The 25,107-nt window shown below is 50.1% G+C and overlaps 1 protein-coding gene across 4 annotated transcripts in view; it reads right to left on the bottom strand.

Annotated features, from left to right (window-relative positions):
* Positions 1–1,027: 1,027 nt before the first annotated feature.
* Positions 1,028–25,107, bottom strand: part of RGL2 (ral guanine nucleotide dissociation stimulator like 2) — a 28,195-nt gene continuing 4,115 nt past the window's right edge. For 2 of the 4 annotated variants that reach the window (XM_053303606.1, XM_053303607.1), the window contains 14 exons: positions 24,542–24,601; positions 20,617–20,905; positions 18,837–19,052; positions 18,601–18,704; positions 16,952–17,036; positions 15,949–16,032; positions 15,705–15,779; positions 13,720–13,752; positions 13,493–13,614; positions 11,628–11,720; positions 11,308–11,446; positions 9,291–9,536; positions 7,641–7,755; positions 1,028–2,964 (listed from right to left, as the gene is read on the bottom strand). In XM_053303606.1, coding sequence (XP_053159581.1) covers positions 2,765–2,964; positions 7,641–7,755; positions 9,291–9,536; positions 11,308–11,446; positions 11,628–11,720; positions 13,493–13,614; positions 13,720–13,752; positions 15,705–15,779; positions 15,949–16,032; positions 16,952–17,036; positions 18,601–18,704; positions 18,837–19,052; positions 20,617–20,905; positions 24,542–24,601 — 1,861 coding nt within the window. In that variant the 3' untranslated portion in view covers positions 1,028–2,764. The remainder of the gene's footprint in view (positions 2,965–7,640; positions 7,756–9,290; positions 9,537–11,307; positions 11,447–11,627; positions 11,721–13,492; positions 13,615–13,719; positions 13,753–15,704; positions 15,780–15,948; positions 16,033–16,951; positions 17,037–18,600; positions 18,705–18,836; positions 19,053–20,616; positions 20,906–24,541; positions 24,602–25,107) is intronic. The other 2 variants (XM_053303608.1, XM_053303609.1) reach the window with 2 other exon arrangements.

Below are 25,107 nucleotides of genomic sequence, written 5' to 3'. Positions count from 1 at the left end.
TTCCATGTAATATTCTAATTTTCTGAGATTGTGGATTTGGGGTTTTCATGAGCTGTACGCCATGATCATCACAATTATAACAAATTAAGGCTTGACTTATCTCGCTTTGCATGTAATGCGTCTGTCTCATATATCAGTTTCACCTTTTAATTTGCATTACTGAAATTAATGGACTTTTGCACGATATTCTAATTTTCCGAGTTTCACCTGTATATGCAAGTTGGTTTTGTGTTTGAACTGTGGAGCAGGGCACACATGTTTGTGAATGGTCAAGAATCTGTGTGAATCCATTGGGGCTTGCATTGTGTGCCCCTCTTTTGTGGGGTGGGCAAGTGCACTCTGGCCTAGATTTGTGGGTTTTGTTGAATGATCAAGAAGATGTAAGGATCCTTTGGAGATTGTGTAGTCTTCTCTCTTCTAAATACACTCTGGGTTTGTGGTGAAATGTATAAATGCCGGAGGCCCCTCATAAACTCATTAGATCCAAAATTACCTAGTTGCACTCCTGAACACAGGTAGGTGCCTGATGTATTTACATTAGCGTTGTGGAACTTTGGCCCTCCCACTGCTGTTGGACTAAAATTCCCATCATCCCCAGCCACAGGGGCCAATAGTTAGGGATGATGGGAGTTGTGGTCCAATAGCAGCAGAAGGGTCAAAGCTGTGCAACCCTGATTTACATCACTGTTTGTTCATGGGTGGAAGAGACAAAGCAGAAGCCTCAGCTTTTGGTAGGGCTACTGGGTTGACTCTTCATGGGGTGAGATTGGAGGCTGAACTGGCAGTTAAACACCCACTTATTCCAAAGGGAGTGTTGTGGAGCCTTAACCTCTTTTTGTTTTGTTAAGCTCATTGGAATCGGAGTTATGTGGAAACCATATCAATTGACAGGGAAGCCCTGGCCCTAATCACGAGCTTGAGAGCTTCTTCTACACTCTGCACATATGCAGAGGTACTCTTACAGTAGGCTTGGAACCCCACAAGTTTCAGGGCTGACCCCATAATTCTTCTCACATAGACTAAGCTCTCCATAGAACAAAGCTTTGTTTTATTTTTTACAGAAAGGTTGTCGTCCCTCATTTAGAGGGCTGGTATACAGCTGAGCATGTTCACACGAACATTTAATATTCTTTGCAGCTTGTTTTCTTCTCAAAGGAAAAAAAAATAACGGGGAAGGCAGCAGCTCATCAGGTGTAGTTTTCCCAGAACACAGAGATGGGGGAAGCTTACCTGCTGCATTTTTTTCTTGTTCTGCAGCTGTTGATGCCCACTCCCTGCTTCCAAGAGAAATTAGACCCTCTGCTAAAGTGGAAATTATTTTCCCCCACTTATAATTTGTACTGATTGTTCTCCCCCACCCCCAGAACTCTGCAAAACCTGGACTATTTTCCTAGAGTGTGGTGAACAAAGGACTCAGTGCCATGGAGGGAGGGGAAGAAGATCTTCCCCATGGTCCATGAAAGATCAGTGTTGTGGATCTTTAGACTGTAAGCTGCTTGGGGCAGGGAAGCATGAGTTTAGACATACTAAAATTACACTGGATGAGAATACGTTGCCTATAGGAGAAAGAGCGAAACCTCCACCTCTCAGTGAACTGAGATTATCACTTCCCTAGAGAGAAAGTTAATGTGTGTACTGACCATCACAGATCAAACTCTCGCATGCTGCATTTTGATGGAGGTAGGTTACACACTAGAGCAGTTAGTCATTGAGGGCCAAACTATCTGCCAGTGAAGAGGAATAATGACATGTGTGGAACAGCCAGAATCCACTCTTGCTGAACAAGTACATAGCAGTGGGGGCTATTCCATCATCTAGGAAAAATTAATTTAGGTATGCAATTGGGGCCAGGGGTATAGGCTCAATATGCACCCCTCTTCAATTGCAGTAGTGTCTTTCTGGAATTAGTGTTAAATCAAAGCTGTCCTGAGATGCAAAGCACATAGATGCTCCTATTTACATGCCTTGAGTAAAAGTGCTTTATCCTCTACGCCTCAACTGTTGCCTCAAAATATGGGGCAAAGGGTTGCAGAGGACAGGTTTGCCTCTGACGCCACCAGAGACTCCCTGAGAAATTGCTTTCATTGCCCTCCAACACCATTTTTGTGCTAGCTTAATGCACAAAATATGGAAGATATCCTTGTTCCGTTTCCTCACAGCTATGTGGAAGACAGAAACATGCATAAGGACTAACATTAAAAAGGAGCGGAGCTAATTTATGTCCCATAGTCATCCAACATATAACAGCCAGCAGGAGTGTACTTCCTGCCCAGGCAGGAAGCAAGGTATCTCAAGATGACTGCAGTACTGCTTTTGCACTGCTGCCACACATTTAAGGCACTTGGGCTTGGAGCATAACTTGGATGCCGCTGGCCATCTGTGCAGAACAGGAAGAGCATGACAAACATAAGTAGAAAATGAAGCATGAAATGGGTGCGTCCAACACAGCCCTCCTCAGCCAAGCTAGAGGTTCCCCTTCCCTGAAAACAGACACCTCTGCACAGCTCTGATTCCTTTTCCTGGCTCAAAGTTCCAAGCACATCGAAGGAAATCGGTGTTCATCCAGGACAGAAACAGCAGCCAAAACAGGCAACCAGAGTCTTCCAGTTCTGTCTTCAGAACTGGTCAAAGTCTTCCAGTTCTTGCCAGCAAAGGAAAAGTAGCCAACTCGGGATCCATCATCACTCAATCCCAGTTCAGTCCACGTATGGCACCACCACCAAATCACCGCTGCCCATCTGTAGTTGAAGCACACACCTCCACCTCAGAAGAGCGCCTTGGCAATTTTGCGTCCAGTGGCTTTGATCTTTGGGAAAGTAGCACTGATCTCCATCCCTCGTGGGGAGGGGGTCCGGGGAGGGGGTGCTGGTGCTTTCTCCTGCGGTCGCTTGGGTCGAAGCATGAAGTCCTGACTTAAGCTGTTCATGGCATAAAATACATTTGCTGTAGCTGGGAAGGCCAACTCTGTGCAGAGAAGAGAAAGGATCAAGCTGGAGGACCAAGAAACACCCCCTACCTTGGGCTTCCTTCCTGTTAGAAAATGAAATAAGCCCAGAGGCAGAGCTGCCCATATCTAGCTTTAAGGCTCAACTCCCTTCCCTTCCTGCTCTGAAATCTTCTACAACAAATAATAGCAGCTTTATTTGTTGGCAGCCCCATAGCGATTGTTCTCTGGGGTGGCTCACAAAGTAAAACAATAAAAATTGAATAAAACCTATAATTCAAACACAATTCAAACAAAATACAAAAATGTTTTTTAAACCTTTTTTTAAAAAATAACTTTTTAAAAGGCCTGGAGGTTTTCCAAATGGCAATTCACTCCTGCTTCACTATAACTAGGTTTGGGGTGAGTTCAGATTAGGGCGAGGGATTTACGTCAACTTCAATACAGTAACCACAAGGTGCTGTTCATACACAGCCAGTGGCATTCTTCAGCATTTTTCATGACGATCAGCCCTTAATGCGTAATAAATGTGTATTTAAAGAGCTGCACTTTGAGGGAGTCTTGGAAATGGCTGTGTGCACTACTCCGGCATTTTTGTGGAGCCAGATGGAGAGACCCCTAAAATAAAGCATGAGATGGAGGATGCATACCTGGGCTTACTTGCATCCTGCAGTCTACTTTAGGTCCAGAGCTCCATCTAATATTGCTATATATACATATGTTGAATTTCCCCCAACATTCTAGCACTCTAACAGCAGAGCAGTAGGACAACGGGAAGCTCCAGCTACCACAAAATTCATAACAGGTTTCATGCTCTGCAGTGGAGGGTCTGTAGGGGATTATATGCCCCATTCACAGAAAAAGTAGACAGGGTGGGGGTTGGGAAGCCCGTGTTCCCCTCCAGTGTTCCCTCTATTTTTTTTTTCCATCTATGCACAGAATGGCACAGTTCAAAAAAAGTTCCCAAAGCGGCTTACATAGAGAAATAAAAATAAATAGAATACAATGGCTCCCTGTCCCCAAGAGGCTCACAATCTGAAAAAGAAACACAAGATAGACCGACAACAGCCACTGTGCAAGGGATGGACAGGGCCGGTTGCTGTGCCCCTGCTCAATAAAGAGAATCACCACAAAGGTGCCTCTTTGCTCAGTTAGCAGGAGACGCCATTAGATCAATACATCAGAGCAGTTCACCACAATGACTTGACTTTTCATAATAAACGGAGGAAGAAGTAATGACAGTTCCCAGCCGGGGGGGTGGGTGGGGGAGGACGGCCTGGTGCCCCTGCTGTCCCATGAGATACCCTTTTTGGTGAGGCAGTGGTGTGGTAGATCTTCCAGTGGCTCTAGTGTTCTGGTGTTCTTTGCACAAGGACACCATCAGGAAATTATTGGGGAAAAACCTCCGGTAACAGTAAGAATGGGAAATGCTTCCATTGCAGAGGAAAGATTTCCTCCCCTCCCCTGTCTCCACCGCCAGTGAGACCACAAAACACGGTCTGGAGCTGGTGCTCCATTACGGTAACAGCAACTTCCCACTGATCTAGCGCGCAGTTATTGTTGCATAAGAACACTAGTTCTTTTTCTGTTTTTAAAGCAGAAAATTACATTGGGGAGGATTTGCAGGTGCCATGAACGTGTACACACATGTACTTCCCCCCACCTCCTCTTCTGGGAAGTAGGAAGCGAGGCCCTCCTCTCCAACCCTATTGGCCAGAAATAAGCAGGATGGATCAGGGGAGAGCTGGGTGCGTGACCCAGCTAACGTATGGAAAGCCGTAATGACTTTTAATCAACCGTAATTAAAAGCCGCAATTTGAATGGCCCTACTTTATTCCGATTTGTGCTTATTTACGGTTGTATGTGCTCTGCTTATATGCACTTTATATATTCTCATCTGAACTTACACCACTTCCTCCCACAGAAACGCCCCCAGTCTGGAAAACCTCCAGGGTGAACAGAGAAGTCTTCACCAGTAATGGTGCCAGGCTCACTGGAGAGGCGACTCCATAAATGGGGTGCCACCACCCAAAAGGCTCTCTCCCTAGTAGCCTCACCTCCTTTGGTAGGGGTACTCGGAACAGGGCCTCTGAAGAAAATCTCAAAGTCAAAGATCTTTATTGAGGTATTTAACCAGATCACATTGCTATAGTCCAATATTTGCACTCAATATTTGCATGATTGTATACTTGGTACAATCAGTCTGTCAATAGTCATAGTTACATTTACCGTAGATAAAAGGAGTTCACCCAAACCGGGAACACATCCTTACCTAACAGATAGGGGGAGCCTTCACCATTACTTGACGAGTCTTATAAGCAATGGCACAAAATTTGGCAACACAGGAGGTAACATATATACTTTTATCAGCAAGAAGATAAGTGACATAAAAATCCCAAAAACCCCCCTCTAAAATCAGTTTACTACGTGGAATGCTATAAGAATAGGAGCCAAATTTTCAACTTCATCTGATCCACAGCAACACTTGCGCAAGTCATAAAGTGTCTTTTTACATCTCCCCTTCGACCAAGCCGGTGGGAAAACATTATAATGATCTAAGGAGATGGCTTCCCAATTGTGTTGGACATGTCAGATTATAAAAATAGCTTGCTGGAGTTAAAGTCAAAGTGACCCACACAAAGTAATGCAGTTAGAGAGTTTGCTACTCTCTGCTTGTGATTCAGCCACCTAATCGTGCAGCAGGGAAATGACTTGACTAGTAAGCCAGAGGTTGCCGGTTCGAATCCCCACTGGTATGTGGGAAACACCTATTTCGGGCAGCACCGATAGAGGAAGATGCTGAAAGGCATCATCTCATACTGAGCGGGAGGAGGCAAACCCCTCCTGTATTCTACCAAAGACAACCACAGGGCTCTGTAGTCACCAGGAGTCGACATCGATCCGACAGTACACTTTACCGTTATTGTGGTATTGTGATATTGTGATTCAATATCTAAAATAAATTGTTCCAGGATTATATTAGCTTGTTTGAACCCCTCAGCAATTAAAGATTTAGAAGAGAGTCCAACCGTCCAAAGTTTTCCCATTAACTTTAATAACTACTTAGAGTGAATCTGATCCTCCAAAACTAGGGGTGCCAATCAGATGAAGTTTTAATATAAATATGGTAGTAAACCTCATTAGCCACCTAATGGCACAGTGGGGAAATGCTTGACTAACAAGCAGAAGGTTGCCGGTTTGAATCCCCACTAGTACTATATCGGGCAGCAGTGATATATGAAGATGTTAAAAGGCACCATCTCATACTGTGTGGGAGGAAGCAATGGTAAACCCTTCCTGTATTCTACCAAAGAAAACCACAGGGATCTGTGGGCGCCAGGAGTCAAAATCAACTTGACAGCACACTTTTACTTTAGTAAACCTCTAGATGCTGCCTTTACTGATTTTAAATTAGCTTTCAACTCTCTCCCAAGAGATCTCTTATGGTCCAGGTAGGGACATGTGGGGCAAGGCATTCCCTCAGGTAATTTCAACTCTTTTCAAAATGTTGTTGAAAAGCAAATAAATACTTGTCATCATCATAGTATTCATCATAATCTGGTCCCAAGCCATTTAGGGCTTTAAAAGTTTGTTAAGCTGACTCTTCCAGAGCTCAGCTCTTCAGCAAGGTCACCAAAATCTGTGTCAAGCCAGAGCTCCTTAGAAGACGATAAACCTTTCACCGATTATGTTCAGAGCCAGGGTTGCTACTGGATAATTCTAACATTTGTTTGGCTTGATTTTATCTATCTTTTGCAGTCTTCAAGGGCAAAAGCCACTGGCCAAATTATTCATAAATTTAATCAGTTTTAATGTGTTTTTATCTACTATGATTTTTATCCTTTTTTGAATTTTAAATGTTTTATATTTTATGTTATGTTTTAATTCTGTACACCACCTAGCGATTTTGATATTGGGCGATATATAAATTCAACAAATAAATAAAAATACAAAACTACAGATAATGTAAATATAAAAATAATATCTCTATTTAAAAATTTAAAAACCCATTAAAAACAATAACACAAAGCAGCAGCAGTAAAAACAATGCTTTCATTTAAAAGCCTAGGAGAACAGCCATGTCTTTATTTGTTTCCTAAAGACTGAGGAGCGGATGCCAGCCAGGAGATTATTCCAAAGCCTGGGGGCAATGACTGAGAAGGCCCTGTCCCATGGCCTCGGCAACAACGAGCCTCTCTCACCATCAGCATGAAGAGCTTTTAAATAGCTCTTACTCCCATCTAGAAATGCAAAATTTTGAAGCCATGGAAAACTACTTGATAGCTCAGAACTAAAGTCTTGGCAGCCTTCACTTGATAGCTCAGAACTAAGTCCTGCAAATAGAGCTTCACTTCTTTGCTGCCAAACTAAGCAAAAGATGCCCCAACTAGAATTTGCTGACAAGAGAAGGTCAATAAAGATTTCAAGTCTCCCAGGCAGCCTTGAAGCATGTACATATAAAGCATTCATAACCTTTGGCTTTCTCAGTGGTGGCCAATGATCTACCCCAGGAGTTCTCCACCTTGGCGCCCCAGATGTTGTTGGACTACAACACCCATCATCCCCAGCCACAATGGTTGAAGGCAGTGATGGGAGTTGTAGTCCAACAACATCGGGGGCGCCAAGGTTAAAAACCCCTGGTTCTCAAGTTCCAAGGTCTACTCCCACCCCAGCAAGGTTCTCTGCATGGCCTTACCTCGACCTTCAGGCAGAAGCTGCACCAATTCATATTTAGGGGCCAGGGTCCGATCCTGGTTGTGTTTCTCCAGCACCTTCACAATCACAGCAGGAGCCTTGTCCTGACTGGTCACCTGCAGACCGCAGCAAATGAGACCACCCAGAGGAGAGGAGGGGAGAGCTGGTCAGGAATGGAGACCGGGTCTTGTGGTAGTGAGCATGAATGGTCCCCTTTGCTAAGCAGGGCCTGCCTTGGTTTGCATTGGGATGGGAGACTAGTGCTGTAAAATATTTCCCTTAGGGGATGGGGGGTCATAGCTCAGTGGAAGAGCAGCTGCAGCTTGCATGCAAGAAGGTCTCAGGAATCTCTCTCCCTGGAATCTTTAGGCAGCGCTGGGAAAGACTCCCGCCTGAAGCCTTGGAAAGTCACTGCCAGTCACTGTAGACCAGGCCTGCACAACACAAGACCTGGGAGCCAGATCCGGCCCACAGGAATTTTTCTGCTGGCCCGCAAATAAAAATGGTGGTAGCAAGTATGACTTGTCCCCTTTGCCAAGTAGGATCCATCCTGGTTGCATATGAATAGGAGACTAGAAGTGTGAGCACTGGAAGAGATTCCCCTCAGGGGATGGAGCTGCCACTCTGGGAAGAACATCAGAAGGTTCCAAGTTCCCTCCCTGGCAGCATCTCCAAGAGAGGGCTGAGAGAGATTCCTGCCTGCAACCTTGGAGAAGCTGCTGCCAGTCTGTGAAGACAATACTGAGCCAGATGGACCAAGGGTCTGACTCAGTATATGGCAGCTTCCTGTGTTCCAATATCCTGCAGCAACAGCAGGAGCCATGAAAAGCTCTTGGTGTGTCCTGCTGAAGAGCATCAGCAAGAGCTCAATGCAGTTAGCCGCTTGAGACCAGTTGCCTCTCAGCCCTGGGCTGCTGAAACCGTCCCTCTTTCCCACAGCTTCGCCCCGACATCTACCTTCTGCCCCTCCACTTTCATTGGGTTTTTAACAATTAATTTAATGCTATAAAGCGCTGAAAACTGACCTCCTCCCCACAAACTCCCCCTGCCTCCACACCAAGTCATGGTTGGTCCCGGCCCACCAAGGCATTGGAGTTGTGCACCCCTGGTGTAGACAATGCAGAGCGAGACGGACCAAGGGCCCGGCTCTGTATAAGGCAGAGCTACCTACGTCCAGCCAGAGGACAACAAAACACACCTAGGATTGTCTGTTGAAGTAAAATATGTCGAAAGTGGTCTTCTGCACTTCAGGAAAGACGGGCGCTAGCTGGCCTCCCACCATTAACAGGGAGTTCTGCCAATCTGGAGGAGGCCTGGCCGTGAGCTAGTTTAATCCTGTGCTTCAATGCGGTTTAGGGCCTGGAAGGAAATTTGGGGGTGGTGGCGTGGTGGTGGGAGGCCCTCCTAAGGCAAAGAGTGCACCCCACCTTTTATATCATTTTGGCTGTCCTTTCCTGTACCTTCTCCAGGTCTATAGGGTGGGTTGACCAGAACCACACACTGTATTCCGAATGCCAACATACCCCAGAGCTAACAGCGTTCTGCTCCTTGTCACCTCTCCCAGTCCTCTCCTGGCCAGCCAACCCCCCACTTTCTAGGCTCCCATTTCTTGGCAGGGGGTCCTGGCCCCTGCCTCGCAAGCCCTGCTCACCAGGATGCTCTTGTAGAGGGTCCCATTCTGCAGCTCCATGCGCACCCGGATAATGCGGCACTCCGAGGGCAAGGCGCTCCCTGGGGCAGGAGCCCTGGGATAGGCCGACCCACAGGAAGCAGAGCGCCGGTGTCCCTTAATAAAAGTGCCCCCAGCGGCAGGAGGTGGGGCGAGGCCCTCAGGCGAAGCGGGCGTGGTGTTTTCGGGGGCAGTGTCCAGTGCCGAGACGGAGGGCCACTTTGTGTGCTAGGGAAAGGGAAAGGGAGAGTGAGGGTTAGTGAGGAAGGGTTAGTGAGGGCGCCCAACAGTGAGGGCACCGAACAAACAGGAAAGGTCATGCAGGAAGGACTGATGTTGAGATGTGATAGTTGGCTCCCGTTTCACAGTTACTGCATTTACCTGAATCCAAGACTAGGTCCCCCCCCCCCACAAGCTTTTGATTTATTTATTGGAAATAGGGAGGTTGCCTTAAATTCAGAGTCCTGTTCCTTTCGAGTGAATGCAGCTATAACCTGTATTTAACCTCTGCTTTCTAAAGGGGTCGTCTTAAATCCAGAGGCATCTTCGATTGGGGTCAATACAGTAGACGCAACTGGATTACAGGGGCCGTAGTTCAGGGCAGAGCCCATGAGGTGAGTGCAAGAGGACCTGGGCCCAATCCCTGGCCACGTCTCCAATGGAAAGAGCTCTTGGGAAGCAGCAGAGCTAAGAAGGGGGCCTCTCTCGGCCAAAATCCTTGGAGGCCCATCACCAGAGAGAAGGGAGCGTCTCCTTTCAAACGGAACAACACTCTGACTTGGAACAAGGTTGCTTTATATACTCATTTGGCAGCATTTGTGTGCAGAAGGATCCCGGTTCAGCCCCGCATTTCTTAACACAAGGCTCTCAGAAGAGAGCAAGGCCTCTCAAGGCTCAGAATGTGCATTTTTGCTTCTCACTTATTTTACAGATTTCACCCTACCTCCCTGGAGGTTTTATTCTTGTCTTTCTTTCCTTTTGTTTGTGTGTGGGGCTCTGGGGCGGAATTCAAGACTCAGAATAAGGTGGGCGCCAAAGAAAGAGAGTTCCCGCCTCTCGATTGATGGAAACCCCAGGCAGGTCTGCATGGCTTTGCCTCTGGAACCGTCATGAGATCTGGAAACCGGGGGGGGCTACAACCCACTGGAAATGTTTCTGCACGATGACTTTGGAAATCAGCAGGAATCACCAAATAGCGCCTGCTAACTGGGCAAAGAGACACCTTTTTAATGTGGTGAGTCTCTTTAACAGGTAGAGAGCAACTGGCCCTATCCACCCCCAGCACAGTACCCCTCCAGTGACTGTTGCTGATGTCTATCTTGTGTTTCTTTTTAGATTGTGAGCCCTTTGGGGACAGGGAGCCATCTGCCTGCCTGCCTGACTGATTGATTCTTTATGTAAACCATTTTGGAAACATTTGTTGAAAAGCAGTATATAAATATATTTGTTCTTCTTCTTCTTAATTTCAGTGAAGCTTGAGCACACGGAGTTGTGACATTCTGCAATTTTAAAAATAAAATTGAAGGGCAATGGTGGGATTCTGAGTGCAAGTCTGTGTTCTGTGGCACCATTCCGGGCATAACTCCCGCCCCCACCAGGTGCGCTCTCAGAAATGGAGAGGCTACAGGAGCTTCCTAAGGATCTCCTAAAGGAGGAGAACGGGTCTTGTGGCAATGAGTATGAATTGTCTGGTCTGTCCTGTTTTTCATTTGGATGGGTGAGCACATGTGAGTGCTGTCTGCTATAAAGGTATTCCCCTTAAGGGATGGAGCCAGAGCTCAGTGGCAGAGCATCTGCTTTGCATGCAGAAGGTCCCAGGTTCACTTCCTGGCAGCATCTCTGGGTAGGGCTGGGAGAGACGCCTGCCGAAAACCATGGAGAGCTGCTGCCAGTCAGTGTAGACGACTGAGCCTGATGGACTGATGGCCCCACACAGTATAAAGCAGCTTCCTATATTCTGGTGAGTAGAGTTGCAAGGGGCCCCTGCTCATTCAGTCACCTGGGCCGAGTGCAAGGAGGAGGAGGAGGACGGAAGGAGGAGGTCTGGGGGTGCCTGTGGGGAGCTGGGCCTGTCCCAGGAAATCTGCGTGTTCATCCCAACTGAGCTGAGCAGACTGCAAAAAAAGGGGAAAAAATGACTAGTGAATGGGGTCCCTGTGAGCCCCACTCCCGTCACCCTCAACCCCTCCTCCGCAGAGTGTGCGACCCATGTCCTCCTGCAATCAGAGGGTCGCGGTTGGGGGAGGGGGGAGGGGGAAACGTGCCCTGCAGCTCCTCCCAGAGTCCCCGCCGCCCGCCCCGCTGCTCCCCGCGTCTCACTCTTCGCAGTGGGTGATAATCAGGGTGGGCTTCATGGGTTTCGCGGAGACCACTCCCTCGCCAGGTGGCTCAATTGCACACGACTGCTGGTAGCTACGGGAAACAGACACAGAGACAACCCCTCTGAGATTTTCAATGAGACCCTATGAATCCACTCTCATTTGCTATCATAGAATCCGCACTCAGAACACCTCAGAAACAACAGAACCCTGTACCCCATGGGTTAGCAACCCCATGGGAGTGGCTGGCACCCTATGTGCACTACACCACCACTCACTCTGGGCCAGCCCAGCGCCCTCCAAGTGCACTTATGGGGCTGCTGAAACCTCCATTATACCTTATGAGGAAAAACCTTAAAGACAAGGAAACTTTAACAAATCACCAAAAATCAGCCCTCTGCCCAAATCCTTTGAAAAAATTCTGGTAGCTTCCTTGCCGCCCTTGGGCACTACCCACAACCCCACACCGCTCTAGGCCACCCCTTTCCCCCCGACATGAAGTGATACACTCTCCATTATAACTAATGGGGGGAAACCTTAAAGACGCATAAGCTTCAACAATTCACCAAAAACCAGCCCTTTGCCCAATCCCTCTGAAATTGGGGTGGTAGCCACCACCCATTAGGCACTACCACCTCACCCCACTCTCCTGCCCAAATCCCATTTTATGTCCCAAATCTGCCCCAAAGACACTAAAACTTAAATTCACCAAAAACCAGCCCTCTACCCAATCCCTCTGCAATTGGGGTGGTAGCCTCCATCCATTAGGCACTACCACCCCACCCCACACCACTCTTTTGGCCCTGGGACCCGGTTTTTTTATCTGAATCAATTCGGATTTGGATTAATTCGGATCTGAATCGAATCTGGGGTGATTCGGATGGGTCAGATTCGGACCCAAAAACATATCAGGGGTGTTTCAATTTAGATCCAAATCGAAACACCGAAAATCCGAATTGCACACCCCTACTTCCCAGCACTCTGTGCACGCCTTCCAAGATGGTGCAGGAGGGGCTCAAGAGGGCCCCGTTTCCCCAACAGGAGCCCTCTGGCACTGGGAAAAGGGCAGCAATGCGCAATGGGAAGGGTCACCTCCACGGGGTGCCAGGGGGACTGTGCAGAGTCTTCAGCTTTGACCAAAGCTTTGCACAGGCCGGATTAATCATTAGTCATAGGGCCACCCTTCAGGTTGGTGAGGGTCACCACGGGCCCCAGGCCTTAGAAAGAACACTGATCTACAAACTTCCAAAGTATTATTTCAGACAATATACAATGAACGAAGAAGATACCCATAAAACTAAATTGTTCAATTTGTTTTTAAACTGTTCAATTTGTTTTTATTTTATGAGATTGCTTTTATTGGTTTTTGTGAAATTTTAACTTTTTACTCTCTCTTATATATTATTGTGTTTTAAATGTTGTACACTGCCTAGAGTTGTACATATCAGGCATTATAAAAAATATGATAAATAAACCATAAGATGCAATTAAAGCAAATGCCAACAATTTAAAATTAGAACAAAAAGTAACCAATTTCAATATCAAACTATGAAGCATTCTCAGTAGGGACATTTCACATGCAATAAACTCCCAGTCTACTTAAATTCTGAGATAATACCCAAAACTGAAAGCAGGATTCCTGATTTTCAGCACCCAGGCTGCACAGGAAGGTGCTGTATACAGAGTCAGACCCTTCATCCATCTAGTTCAGTAGTGTCAACACTGATCGGCAGTGCTCTGCAGGATTCAAATGTATATCTCCCAGCCCTCCCCGGAGATGCTGCCAGGGGCAGCATCTTCTGCATGCAAAGCAGAGAGTCTGCTACTGAGCTACGGTCCTTCCCTACGTAAAACACAGGCCCCCACCTTTGGGTCTCACTGAGACGGGGCAGGCGCTGCAACCACCGCTGGAGGGCTCGGTCAGACTGCAGTGTGTAGTTACGGCAGTTGGCCTGCAGGAGGCGCAGCTGGGTCAAGATCTCAAACTCCTGCCAAGAGGAAAAGGAAGGAAAGCCATGAAGACCACCCATGCCCACCCCTCAGGAAAGAGGGGGGCACCCCATTGCATTCCCCTCCCCTGCCCACGCATGTACCTTGCGGTGCTTCTCAAAATTAATGTATCCATTCTACAGAGAGAGAAAGAGAAGCAATTATTTGAAAAATGCACAATTCCACTGGCCCCCTCCAGCCCATAGGAAATGAACCAAAATATACATTTAAAAGCTCTAAAAATGGCAAATTCCTTACTCAACAAAATAGTTTAAAACCTTAAAAACAAATCTGCAGGGAACTCTAGGGCATGCAAAACTAGGTCAGCTGACTTGGCTGTGGAAGTGTTCTGTGCTGCTATGAAATCTGCTATCTTCAGTGGTGCAGTTTTGGAACTGTCGCCTCCTCTGGGGACAAAGAAATGCTCCAGGGAGGGCAGGTATTGCCAGCACCTGCGGGTCTCCCCCTGTCTGCGTCTTCATGGTAAAGACAGGAAGAAGCTTCACCACTTGGATAACTGGCTGTCGCACAGTTGTTAAAAAGGCACAGACTGCAGAAAATTGCCACCCTAATGGACCTGCCTCCCCCCTGCTCAGTTCCAAGTACAAGGGCCAAATCCCACCCTAAGACCCACAGTTCAACCCTCTTCAGTCCCAGCTATGGCAGTGCCCCACAGAGGCCAACACAAAAACCCAGCAGCTGCACTCGTGGTGGGGCCCAGTATGAAGACCCCTCTCTACCTGCCTTTGCCATCCAAGCTCAGCACATCAACAGGTGAGTGAAGTCAAAGGATGCTCTGGGCAGATGTCTTAGAGCACCGCCTCCAGATCTTACTCGACTACAAGACTACCGTGGCTGGGGAAACAGGAAGCTGCCTACTACTGAGTTACACCCTCGGTCCATCTAGCTCAACAGCATGGCGAGAGAGGCAGTGTGGTGTAGTGGTTCAAGTCCCCCTTCAGCCATGAAACTCTCTGAGTGACTCTGGGCCAGTCACTTCTCTCTCAGCCTAGGCTACCTCACAGGGTTGTGGTGAGGATAAACACCACCATGTAAACCACTCTGGGCTCCCTGAAGGAAGAGCGGGATAAAAATGTATGTATAAATAAATAAGCAAGCATTGACTGGCACTGACTGGCAGCAGCTCTTCAAGGTGACAGGCAGGAGTCTCAGCCAGTCCTACCTGGAGATGCTGCCAGGGAGTGAACCAGGTTCCTTCTGCATACAAAGTAGGCTCCCTGTCCTATGAAGCTGCCTTCTACAGAGCCAGACGTTTGGTCCGCCTAGATCAGTACTGTCTGCACTGACCGGCAGCCGCTCTCCAGCGTCTCAGGTAGAGAAGGCTCTCTCCCAGCCTTGCCTGGAGATGTTGCCAGGGAGTGAACCTGGGACCTTCGGCATGTAAAGCTGACGCTCTACCCCTGAGCAATGGAATTGTAGTCTAACAACATCTGGGAACCCAAGTTTGGGGACGCTGCTCTAAGAGATCGAAAAGAGAAAGCAGGAAGGAGGAGGATCTGGTGTCTCTGCAGGGCCCAGTTCACTGAGGGCTCTGTCATAGGAACATAGGATGCTGCCATATACTGAGTCAGACCCCTGGTCCATCTTGCTCAGGATTGTCTGCACAAACTGGCAGCGGCTTTTCCAACTTCGCAGGCAGGAGGCTCTCTCAGCCCTATCTTGGAGATGCTGCCAGGGAGGGAACTTGGAACCTTCTCCTCAGAGCAACGCCAACACTTTACCGTGCTCCCACATGCAGTCTCCCATTCAAATGCAAACCAGGGCAGACCCTGCTTAGCAAAGGGGTCAGTGCTTGCATGCGAACACGAGACCAGCTCTCCTATCCATGAGCTCAAGGAACCCGTGGAAGTCTCCCTGGGTGGCCTCCCTCTGCTGTGATCCTAGATGGTGAGAGAACCCACAACGGTTCCACACACACACACACCCCACACCAAATCCAGGAGGCTGAGAAGAATCATAGGATGGAGGAAGCACAGAAAGGGATGGACATCGGCCTTGCTGAGTCAAGGCTCCCTGTCCTGCTCTTTGTACCCCGGGGGGCGGGGGGCTCTGGGCCTCCCCCACTCACCTTGAGCCGGTTCCGTGTCGCTGCATCCAACATCACCAGGTCCTTTAGGAAAGTCCCCAGGTACGGGACCACGCCCTGGTTGGGGGCAGAGGAAGAGGGAGAGCAAGCTCAGGCAACATGCCCAGCATCCCCTTTCCTGGGCCCCTCATTAAGCCCTGTGCACCCCCTTACCCCCTGCCCAAAGTGGCCTAGTTCCCAAACCCACAGCCCCCCAGCCCGGCCCCCCTATCCCATGCCCCCTCACCACTGGGCGCTGCTCCGATCTTCTCCTGCTCCGCGGACTCCTCCGCTGGGTGGAGTCGGCACCAGCTCCTCTGGGGGAGCCTTCCTGTGGCGGGCGGGGGGGGGGGAGAGAAAGGAGTCGGATTTCTTCTCTCCCAAGGAGACCTCCCCACCCTCCAAGGTTCCTGCCTTAGCAGCCAACGCCAGGGGACACGGGGGCCGGTTCCTTGCTCCTTTCCCCACACAGAGACCAAGTTGCACACGACGCGGCCTGAATCGGGAAGCGAGGTTTCCGCCCACGGCACCCCAGCCACGCCACGCCATACGCCCCCATCACAGAAGGCTTCCTTCTGCGCTCAGCCTGCCCTAACGTGTCATTTCTGCACAAAACACTTGAGCAGGGGATGCCCTTGGGCAACATTTTTGAATAGGAACATGGGAAGCTGCCTTATACCGAGTCAGTCCCTTGGTCCCTCCAGGGCTGCTCAACTTCGGCCTACTTCCTGCAGATGTTGGCCTACAACTCCCATAATCCCTGGCTACTGGCCACTGTGCTGGGGATCATGGGAGTTGCAGTCCAAAAACAGCTTGGGGGCCTAAGTGGAGCAGGCCTGGCTCTACACAGACTGGCAGCCGCTCTCCAAGGCTTCAGGCAGGCATCTCTCCCCCAGCCCTCTCCGGAGAGGCTGCCAGGGAGTGAACCTGCTATGCACAAAGTAGATGCTCAACCACTGAGCTGTGGGGGCTACTGAGGAACATAAGAAGCTGCCAACCTGAGTCAGGTCCTTGGTCCATCCAGCTCAGTGCTGTCTACACTGACTGGCAGCAGCTCTCCAAGGCTTCAGGCAGGTGTCTCTCCCAGCCCTCCCTGGAGATGCTGCCAGGGAGTGAACCTGGGCCCTTCTGCAGGTGCAAGTCTGCAGATGCTCTTCCACTGAGGTGCGGCCCTCAAAAAACCTCGGGCTGCCCCCAGATCATACACCCAGGCTGTGGAGAAGGAAATGTCACCCTTGTGGCTCCCGCACCTGAAAGAGGAGCCGGCGGCTTTGGCTGTAGTTGTCTTCCTCTGAGCAGATGGTGCTGAGCTCCTCATAGGAGCGGAGAGAATCCCTGCAGGGGGGTGGTGGGGGGAACAGGGCAGAGAAGGCATGGGGGGGGGCAGGCAGTGAGACCCACGGAGAGGCAACTGCAAGACCCTGCCATCCCATCCCGCTCTCTCAACGGGAGACCCCAAGGGACAGCCCAACTTCCCTGGAAACTAGAAGGGGGGTGGGTGGGTTCTTTCACAAGGAGCTTCATGGTGGTGGGGGTGGGGGGGTGGGTTTAGTCATAGTGGCATAAGGACATCGGAAGCGTAAGAACCTAGGCACTGAAACCGAGTCAGACCCTTCGCTCACCTAGCTCAGTACTGTCTACACTGACTGGCAGCAGCTCTCCAAGGTTTTAGGCAGGAGTCTGTCCCAACCCTACCTGGAGATGCTTCCAGCGACTGATCTGCAAGCCTGCAGATGCTCTTCCACTGAGCTACGGTCCCAGCTCCTCAGGGGGATATCTCACAGCACTCGCATGTAGCCTCCCATCCCAATGCAAACCAAGGCAGACCCTGCTTAGCAAGGGGGATACTCCGTGCTTGTCATAAATTCCTGCAAGTGTATCAGAGGGTTCCCTGGAGCTAAAGGTGTCCTTTTGGCAGCCCATGCAATGCCCTGCGGTCCCCAGCACCTGGACAGGAAGACCCCAGACAGGGATTTTGGCAGGCCAGGTGCAACGTTGCCAGCATGGATAGCCAGCGTGGTGCAGTGGTTAGAGTGCTGGACTAGGACCAGGGAGACCCGAGTTTAAATCCCCATTCAGCCATGAGACTTGCTGGGTGACTCTGGGCCAGTCACTTCTCTCTCAGCCTATTCTACTTCACAGGGTTGTTGTGAAAGAGAAATTCAAGTATGTAGTACACCGCTCTGGGCTCCTTGGAGGAAGAGCGGGATATAAATGTAAAAATAAACAAACGTTGCGGGGTGCGGGACCTGGTCTTCTCCCACAATCTTCCTGCAGAGTCCCCCGGAAACCTGCCCTCCATTCTCTCGGGGCCTACATCATTCAGGGCCACCTTTGGCCCCCAGCTGCTGTTGGACTACAACTCCCATCTTCCCCAGCCACAGTCGTCAGGAATGATGGGAACTGTAGTCCATCAGCAGCGGTGGGGCCAAAGTTGCACAGCTCTGGCCAACCGAGATCAGGGACCAGTGGTGTGCTGCAGGGATGCAGATCCGACACTTTCCCCCCTCCGGGGTCTCAGCAGGAACACAGAGCCCTTGGATCTCGACATGGAAATAACGGGCTGCTCTTGCTTTTCCATGCATTCCCATGGCCATTTGGAAGGAACCGGTGCATTCCAGCGGGCATTCCCTGTCATTCATTCTAGCACATCCCTGGAACTGACATGATCCTTGACTCCTTGTAACAGAACTCCTCCGCCCCCGCAGTTATTGCCTGTTATCTAAGTGAGGGGTGTGGCCATTGGGATGGGCGTGGCTGTCAAGGTGGGTGTGGCTAGGGGGGCGTCATGGAGAGCGCCCACCACACTTCTGAATCTGCAACTACGTCACTGTCAGGGAGACAGCAAAGAGTGGGGGGGGCGGCTAAAGGAGGAGGGCGCTTCTCCTGCTGTCCCAACCTGGACGTCTCTTCCCAGGTCCTCTTGAGCCGATGCAGGGGGCTGGACTGCAGGGCAGAGATGACGGCGTAGAGCGAGGAGAAGTTCCGGAGGGAGAAGCATTCCTGCGTTGGGGCAGAGAGAAAAGATGGGGGGGGGGGGTGTCCTTGAACTGCGCTGGGAGGGGAGCTCTCAGGAGCTGGCAAAGGGGGAGGGGGCCGGGATCCCGCTCCGCTCCCCACAACCAGGCAACCCACCTCTGCCACACGGATCCACTTCTCCAGGAGCCGGGCCCGCTGGGTGGCCCTCAGCGCCGTGTCCCCCAGGCAGGAGGCGACCACAGCGTTGGCCACCCGGTTGAACTGGGCCACCGTGGCCCGGACAGTGGGGCAGGCGCCTTCGTGGCCCTTCTTGTCCCGCTGAGACCACAGGGAGCCCAGGCACTCGTGGGGCACCAGGCGCAAGAAGAGCTCCTGTGGCGAGGGGGGGGTGGAAAGCGGAGGCTGAGTGGGGGGCGACCCACGAGGATGGCCGTTATCCCCTGCCCTGCCCCAGTGAACCCAAATTACATAGGAACATAGGAAGCTGCCTTATACCGAGTCAGCTAGCTCAGCATTGTCTACACAGACTGGTCCAGCTAGCTCAGCATTGTCTACACAGACTGGCAGCAGCTTCTCCAAGGTTGCAGGCAGCAGAAGCCTCTCTCTGCCCTATCTTGGAGATGCTGCCAGGGAGGGTAAGTTGGAACCTTCTGCATGCAAGCCTGCAGCTTCTCTTCCCAGAGTGGCCCCATCCCCTGAGGGGGATATCTTACAGGGTTCGCACATGTAGCCTCCCATTCAAAATGCAAACCAGGGTGGACCCTACTTAGCAAAGGGGACCATTCATGCTTGCTACCACAAGACCAGCTCTCCTCTCAAATTACTGCCAGGCCGATCAACACCCCCAGACTGCAGACTCTGTATCTTTTGGTACCACACAACCTCAACACAGCAGGTCAGCATGTAAAGAAATATAGCTTGAATTCTAAAATAAGCCAAGCTGCTAGTCCTCATGGCCACAAAGACACATTTGGAAGTGTGTATGCAATGTCAAATAGAAGAACAGGGCTGCACAACTTTGGCCTTCCTGCAGATGTTCGGCTGTAACTCCCATCATCCCTGACTACTGGCCACTGTGGCTGGGGGTGATGGGAGTCGTAGTCCATAAACAGCTGTGGGGGTCAAAGTTGTGGAGTCCTGTGCTAGAAGGAGGGAGGGCAAGGAAGACCTCCAGCAGTCAGAGGTTGGGGCAAGAAGACCGTATTCCAGCAGTTCTCAGTCTTGGGTCCCCACATATTGTTAGACTACAACTCCCATCATCTCATGTGGCTAGGATTGATGGGAGTTGTAGTCCAATAACATTTAGAGACCCAAGATTGAGAAAGCCTGCCATATCATAATTGATAAACCTAAATGAAAGAGGACGTACATCTTTCATTCATTCAGCATATTTTTATCCGCCCACAGCCTGGGTGGTTTACAGTTAAAAACATTTAAATGTGTTTGTTATGATATATTTATTCTGCCTTTCCACTCTATAAGGTAGCTAATATCATGGGGCTAGGAAACCCTCCATTACATGATCAATCAACTGCAATAAAAACAGCAGCTGATGAAAGAGCCTCGTGCTGGAGGGAGCATCATGTAAACTCCTGTAAAGGCAACAGGAGCCAACCCAAGGCTTGCTGGAACAAGGTCTTTGGAGTCCAGTAGACAACCACTAAGGAGGTGGCAAGATGATCTCCTGTGGCAGGGAGTTCCACAGCCTAGGCGCTGCCCTAAAGAACTCCCTCTGCTGCATCCCCATCTCCAGTTAAATAACCCCCACAAGTCGCTAGTCCTCACTGGGCATCTGAAAACATGCGGGCAACGTGAGTCAAAGACTTCAACTTCTTCTCTTTTAAAAGGCAACCTTTGATCCTTCCCTCCCACCCCAGCCCAAGGCCCCAGCGCCTGGTTCGGGGGCACAGCTTCTCTCCTCCCTCCCAGCACTCACGGCATCCTGCAGGGTGAGGTGAGCAGCCACATCCTCTGCTTGGAGGCCCAGGATGTAGTGAGGGTCGGGGTCCCCGTCGTCCATGATGCCCTCGTCTTCCTCGGGCTCCTCCTTCGCCCCCGCCGGGGCTCGCTCCCTTGAGGCTGCAGCCAGGCTTTTCTCCGCCTCAGATCCGTCCCCGAGGGCCCAGCGCAAGGAGCTGAGCAGCTGCTCCCGCAGGCTGGACTCCAGCCCCACAAAGTCCACGGGGTACCCATCCAGCCAGGAGCAAAGCAACGACCCCAGTGCCCTATGAGGAAGGGGGAGAGATCATGATCCACAAGGCCTGGACCCCCCGCCATGAGAGCCTGGCTGCTGGAGCCAGACCCATCCCACCGCTTCTGCCCACCGCGGCCAACCAAGCCCTCTCCCCACCCCAAGCAGGGCATGGAGACAAGAGACCCATCTGTGGTGTGCCGTGGCTATTTAGAGGTAGACTGTTCTCGGACATGGAAGTTCTCCTTCGCTATCTTGGCTCATGCTCAGGGGTCAAGAAATGTTGGCTCAGTTCACCAGCCAGATGACCTATTTTACTCATCAGATGGTTCCTTGAGCTATGTTGGCACATTACTTGACACAGGAATCTTTTCACTCGCCAGGCATCGTTTTTCACTCATCACGGACAAGAAGAAGAGTGGATTTCCCCTGCTAATGCTGTTGCTAATTTGATACTCCGTGGACTCATTTGACACACACACTGCTCTCTTTTAACAGGAACCTGAGAAGGGCCTGTCTGCTGAATCAGATGGAGGGTCCATTCAGTCCAGGGTCCCCAGCCCGACAGCCCCATCGGAAGCCTACAAGCATACCGCTCACTCCTCTCCAAGATCCCAGGCTTAATCTGACCCAAGCAAGACCTGTTTGGGATGCCAGAGCTCAGCCCTGGATCATGGAGAAAGGACGTGGCCTCTGAACATGTGCAGAGTGCCTTCCTGTCAGCACAATTGCCCCCTACCCCAAAACACTGGGGGGGGGAGGTGGTGTCCAAAGACAGGATTTCAGGGGTGACACCCAGAGGGACCTTAAGCCCCAGCACCTCCTTGCCTCACACCAGGATCAATCCAGGCCAGGGCACAGCACAAGCAGAGAGCATGTGCGGTACAGGAGTGGAGCCTGTGCAGGGGGGAGTTTTCGGAGACTCACTCACGTGAGCAAGCCAAGCCACGTGCCGGAGAAAGGAGTGACCCCCCAGCCTCTTCCTCACCACCCTCCCACCAGACCCAGACATTAATCTGACCCAGGAGGAAATCTTACAGCCAAACATGGCAAACAGCCAAAAGAACAAAGTAGCAACTGTCTCTGCTGACTGATCCCTTCTGAGTCCCACCTCCGGGCTCCTCTCCCGCTCAGAACCCGAGCCGGGACCGCCTGGGGATCGTGGCAAGAGGCCCACCGGACCCTGCAGCCTGTTTCTGAAAGCAGCCAGCCACTGGGGAGGACATCCCGACACCAGAAGAAAAACCACCGGGAGCTGCTATATACTGAGTCAGACCCTTGGCCCATCTAGCTGAGTATCGTCTACTACACCAGGGTTTCTCAACGTGTGGGTCCCTCCCCAGATGTAATTGGACTTCAACTCCCATAATTCCCAGCCAAAGGCCACTGGAGCTGGGGATTATGGGAGTTGAAGTCCAATAACATCTGGGGACCCACATGTTGAGAAACCCTGGTCTACACTGACTGGCAGCGGCTCTCCAAGGATTCAGGCAGGAGTCTCTCCCAGTCCTACCTGGAGATGCCACCAGGGATTGAACTGGGGGCCCCTCTGCATGCAAGCAGATGCTCTACCACTGAGCTATGGCCCCATCCCCTAAGGGGAAGATCTTACAGAGCTCACAGATATAGTCACCCAGCCAAATGCAAACCAAGGATCCTGGCTGCAGTGATCATCTACAAAGCCAGCTCCGAGTACTTAGTAGGAATACAGGATTTAGTCACGTTTAAGGCAGGATCTTATATGCGGCTAAATGGAGACAACAAATAATCCCGCCAGTAGATGAGTGTTTATTAAAATTATGGGAATATGTCTCTATGGCTAAGGTTACTGCTTACTCATGGAATACTTTGGATGAAACATTTATTTCTACTTGGGAGCCCTTCATAATCGATCATTATTTACAAAGCTAATTTACAGTTTAGCTCAGGGTCAACACCCCCATCCAAGATTTGGTTTTTCTTTCTAGAATATTTAGCTATGTTGGTGTTTTTTTCTGTCTCTCCTTTTTTCCTAATAATTCTTGGCAAGGGTGGATTTATGCGGGTGGGTGTCTTTTTGGAAGGTGTTGAACAGAGGACTGCTGGACCTCCCCAGCTGATGTATGTAATTATGGGATGTCTAAGAACTGCTAACTGTAAAATTACTTTTATTTTCTTTCTCTTCCTTTTCTATTATTTACTGGTTTTTGTTTATTTCTGTTATCTTGTTGAAAAACAATAAAAAGATTTCACACACACACACACAAATGCAAACCAAGGCAACCCCTGCTTAGCAAAGGGGACAATTCATGCTCACTTCTGCCAAGACCGGCTTTCCACCCCAAAAGAGAAAATAGAAATAAATACGCTGCCTTACAGCTTGGCCTTAAGACACTTTTTTAGCCTACTTTCCTTAAGGAAAATAAGCTTATGAGATCACCCCGCCTTGTGTGTCCGTGTGTGTATGTACATGTGTGTGTCCCCCTATCAACTTTGGAATGCCTGGACTAATCTTTTGGCAATATGAACCAAACAGGGGACAGTTTCAGGGGCACATAGGGATGCCTCGACAGCATCGTTTGTGATGACGTCATCCACCCTAATTCAAAATGGCGGACACGTGAACGTGTAAGGCTGATGTGGGCTAACTTGTGAGGATGGAAATGATCAGTTACAGGCCTGCTCAACTTAGGGCCGCCCTAGCTGTTTTTGAACTACAACTCCCATAATCCCCAGCCACAGTGGCCAATAGCCAAGGATTATGGGAGTTGTAGGCCAACATCTGCAGGAGGACCGAAGTTGAGCAGCCCTGAATAGTGAAAGGAAAGTAGGCAGATTAGTTCTTAACAGAACAACTTATCTTTAAACCGGAGATGCAGCCAGGAAGTCGATCTGGGACTTTCTGAATGCAAAACAGGTGCTTTACCGCTGAGCTCTGGCCCCGTCCCCTAAGGGGAAGATCTTACAGCACACAGCGCTCACACGCTGTCACCCATCCAAATGCAAACCAGGGCAAAACCTGCTTAGCAGAGGGGACTTTTGATGCTTGCTCCCACAGGGCTAGCTCTCTTCCCCAATCATGGGCCCTTCACCGCTTCCCCCCTCTGTGGAGGAACCCAAGAGTCCTAGCTCTCTCCCCACTATCTCTTCCCAAGGGGAATCCAAGACCACTCCCCGCCCAGTTCTGGGAGAAGGGTGCACACCAGCCTAGCAGTGTGCTTGGCAGTCGGTGTCTGGCTCTAGGTTTAGGGAGTGGGGAGAGGGGGCTAAGAACATACAAAAGCATAAATTCGGAGCTGGGGGGCTTAGACCTGGCAGCTAAGGCTTTGGAAGAACAGTGCCTCTGGGTATGTACAAAGCACCTTTGCTGTTCCAGCTAATAACCATAATGAGCCCTTCACACATGCTCGTGCATACACACCCCTGGGGAAAAGGGAGCTGGTCTTTATGGTGGTGGAAAAATTATTTATTTTTCTTTGTAAACCGCTTTGAGAATTTTGTTGAAGAGTGGTATATAAATATCCGTGGTGGTGGTGGTCTCTTAGGAAGGGGCACAGCACGGTCCCAGGATGAGCCTGAACTCCGGTGACTCTTTAGGAATGTGGTCTCAGTTAAGAGAATAGGTTCAGGCTGGGGGCACAGTTTGAGAGGGTAAACGGGTCAGGGGGCTATGGAGGGGGTATCTACTCACCGCGGTAGCTCTGCTGTTTCTGGGGTGATGCCTGAGCCATGCGCTCCAACCTCCTTAAGTCTGAGGGAAACCCAGAGAGTGGATTAGAACACAGGACAGGGGGGCACTGTCTACTATCTGCCCCCCACCCACCAGCCAATGATTTCTTCAGGGGCACCGCCTTCTCTTTTGAAAAGGCTCCCAGGCCTGCATGGCAGACGGAAATTCATCCGGTGAAGCTTTTCTCCAGCATGAACATGCAGCGAGTGTGTGTCAGGCAGTAAAGAAATAAAAGCATAAGAAACAGCTGAAGACGCACCTGTTTAATCAGGCCTCCGGTTAAGAAGTTTTATCTTGTCAGTTAACCCTTTAGACTGTTTTAAATTATTTAATGTTCTAATGGTTGTTTGGTTGAGTTTTACGTTTCGGTACACCTTACGTAAACCACCCAGAGATGCGTATATAGGGCAGTATAAAAATATGCAAAATAAAGAAATAAAATAAATATGAAGGAGATCCTATATAATAAAAGGCTTGAGTGTGATCCCATGCGCCCGTGTCTTTTTCGGCAGTTCTGAGCATGCACG

The sequence above is a fragment of the Hemicordylus capensis genome, chromosome 2 (assembly GCF_027244095.1).
Source record: "Hemicordylus capensis ecotype Gifberg chromosome 2, rHemCap1.1.pri, whole genome shotgun sequence".
Taxonomy (NCBI): domain Eukaryota; kingdom Metazoa; phylum Chordata; class Lepidosauria; order Squamata; family Cordylidae; genus Hemicordylus; species Hemicordylus capensis.
This window is presented reverse-complemented; position numbering and strand designations above follow the sequence as displayed.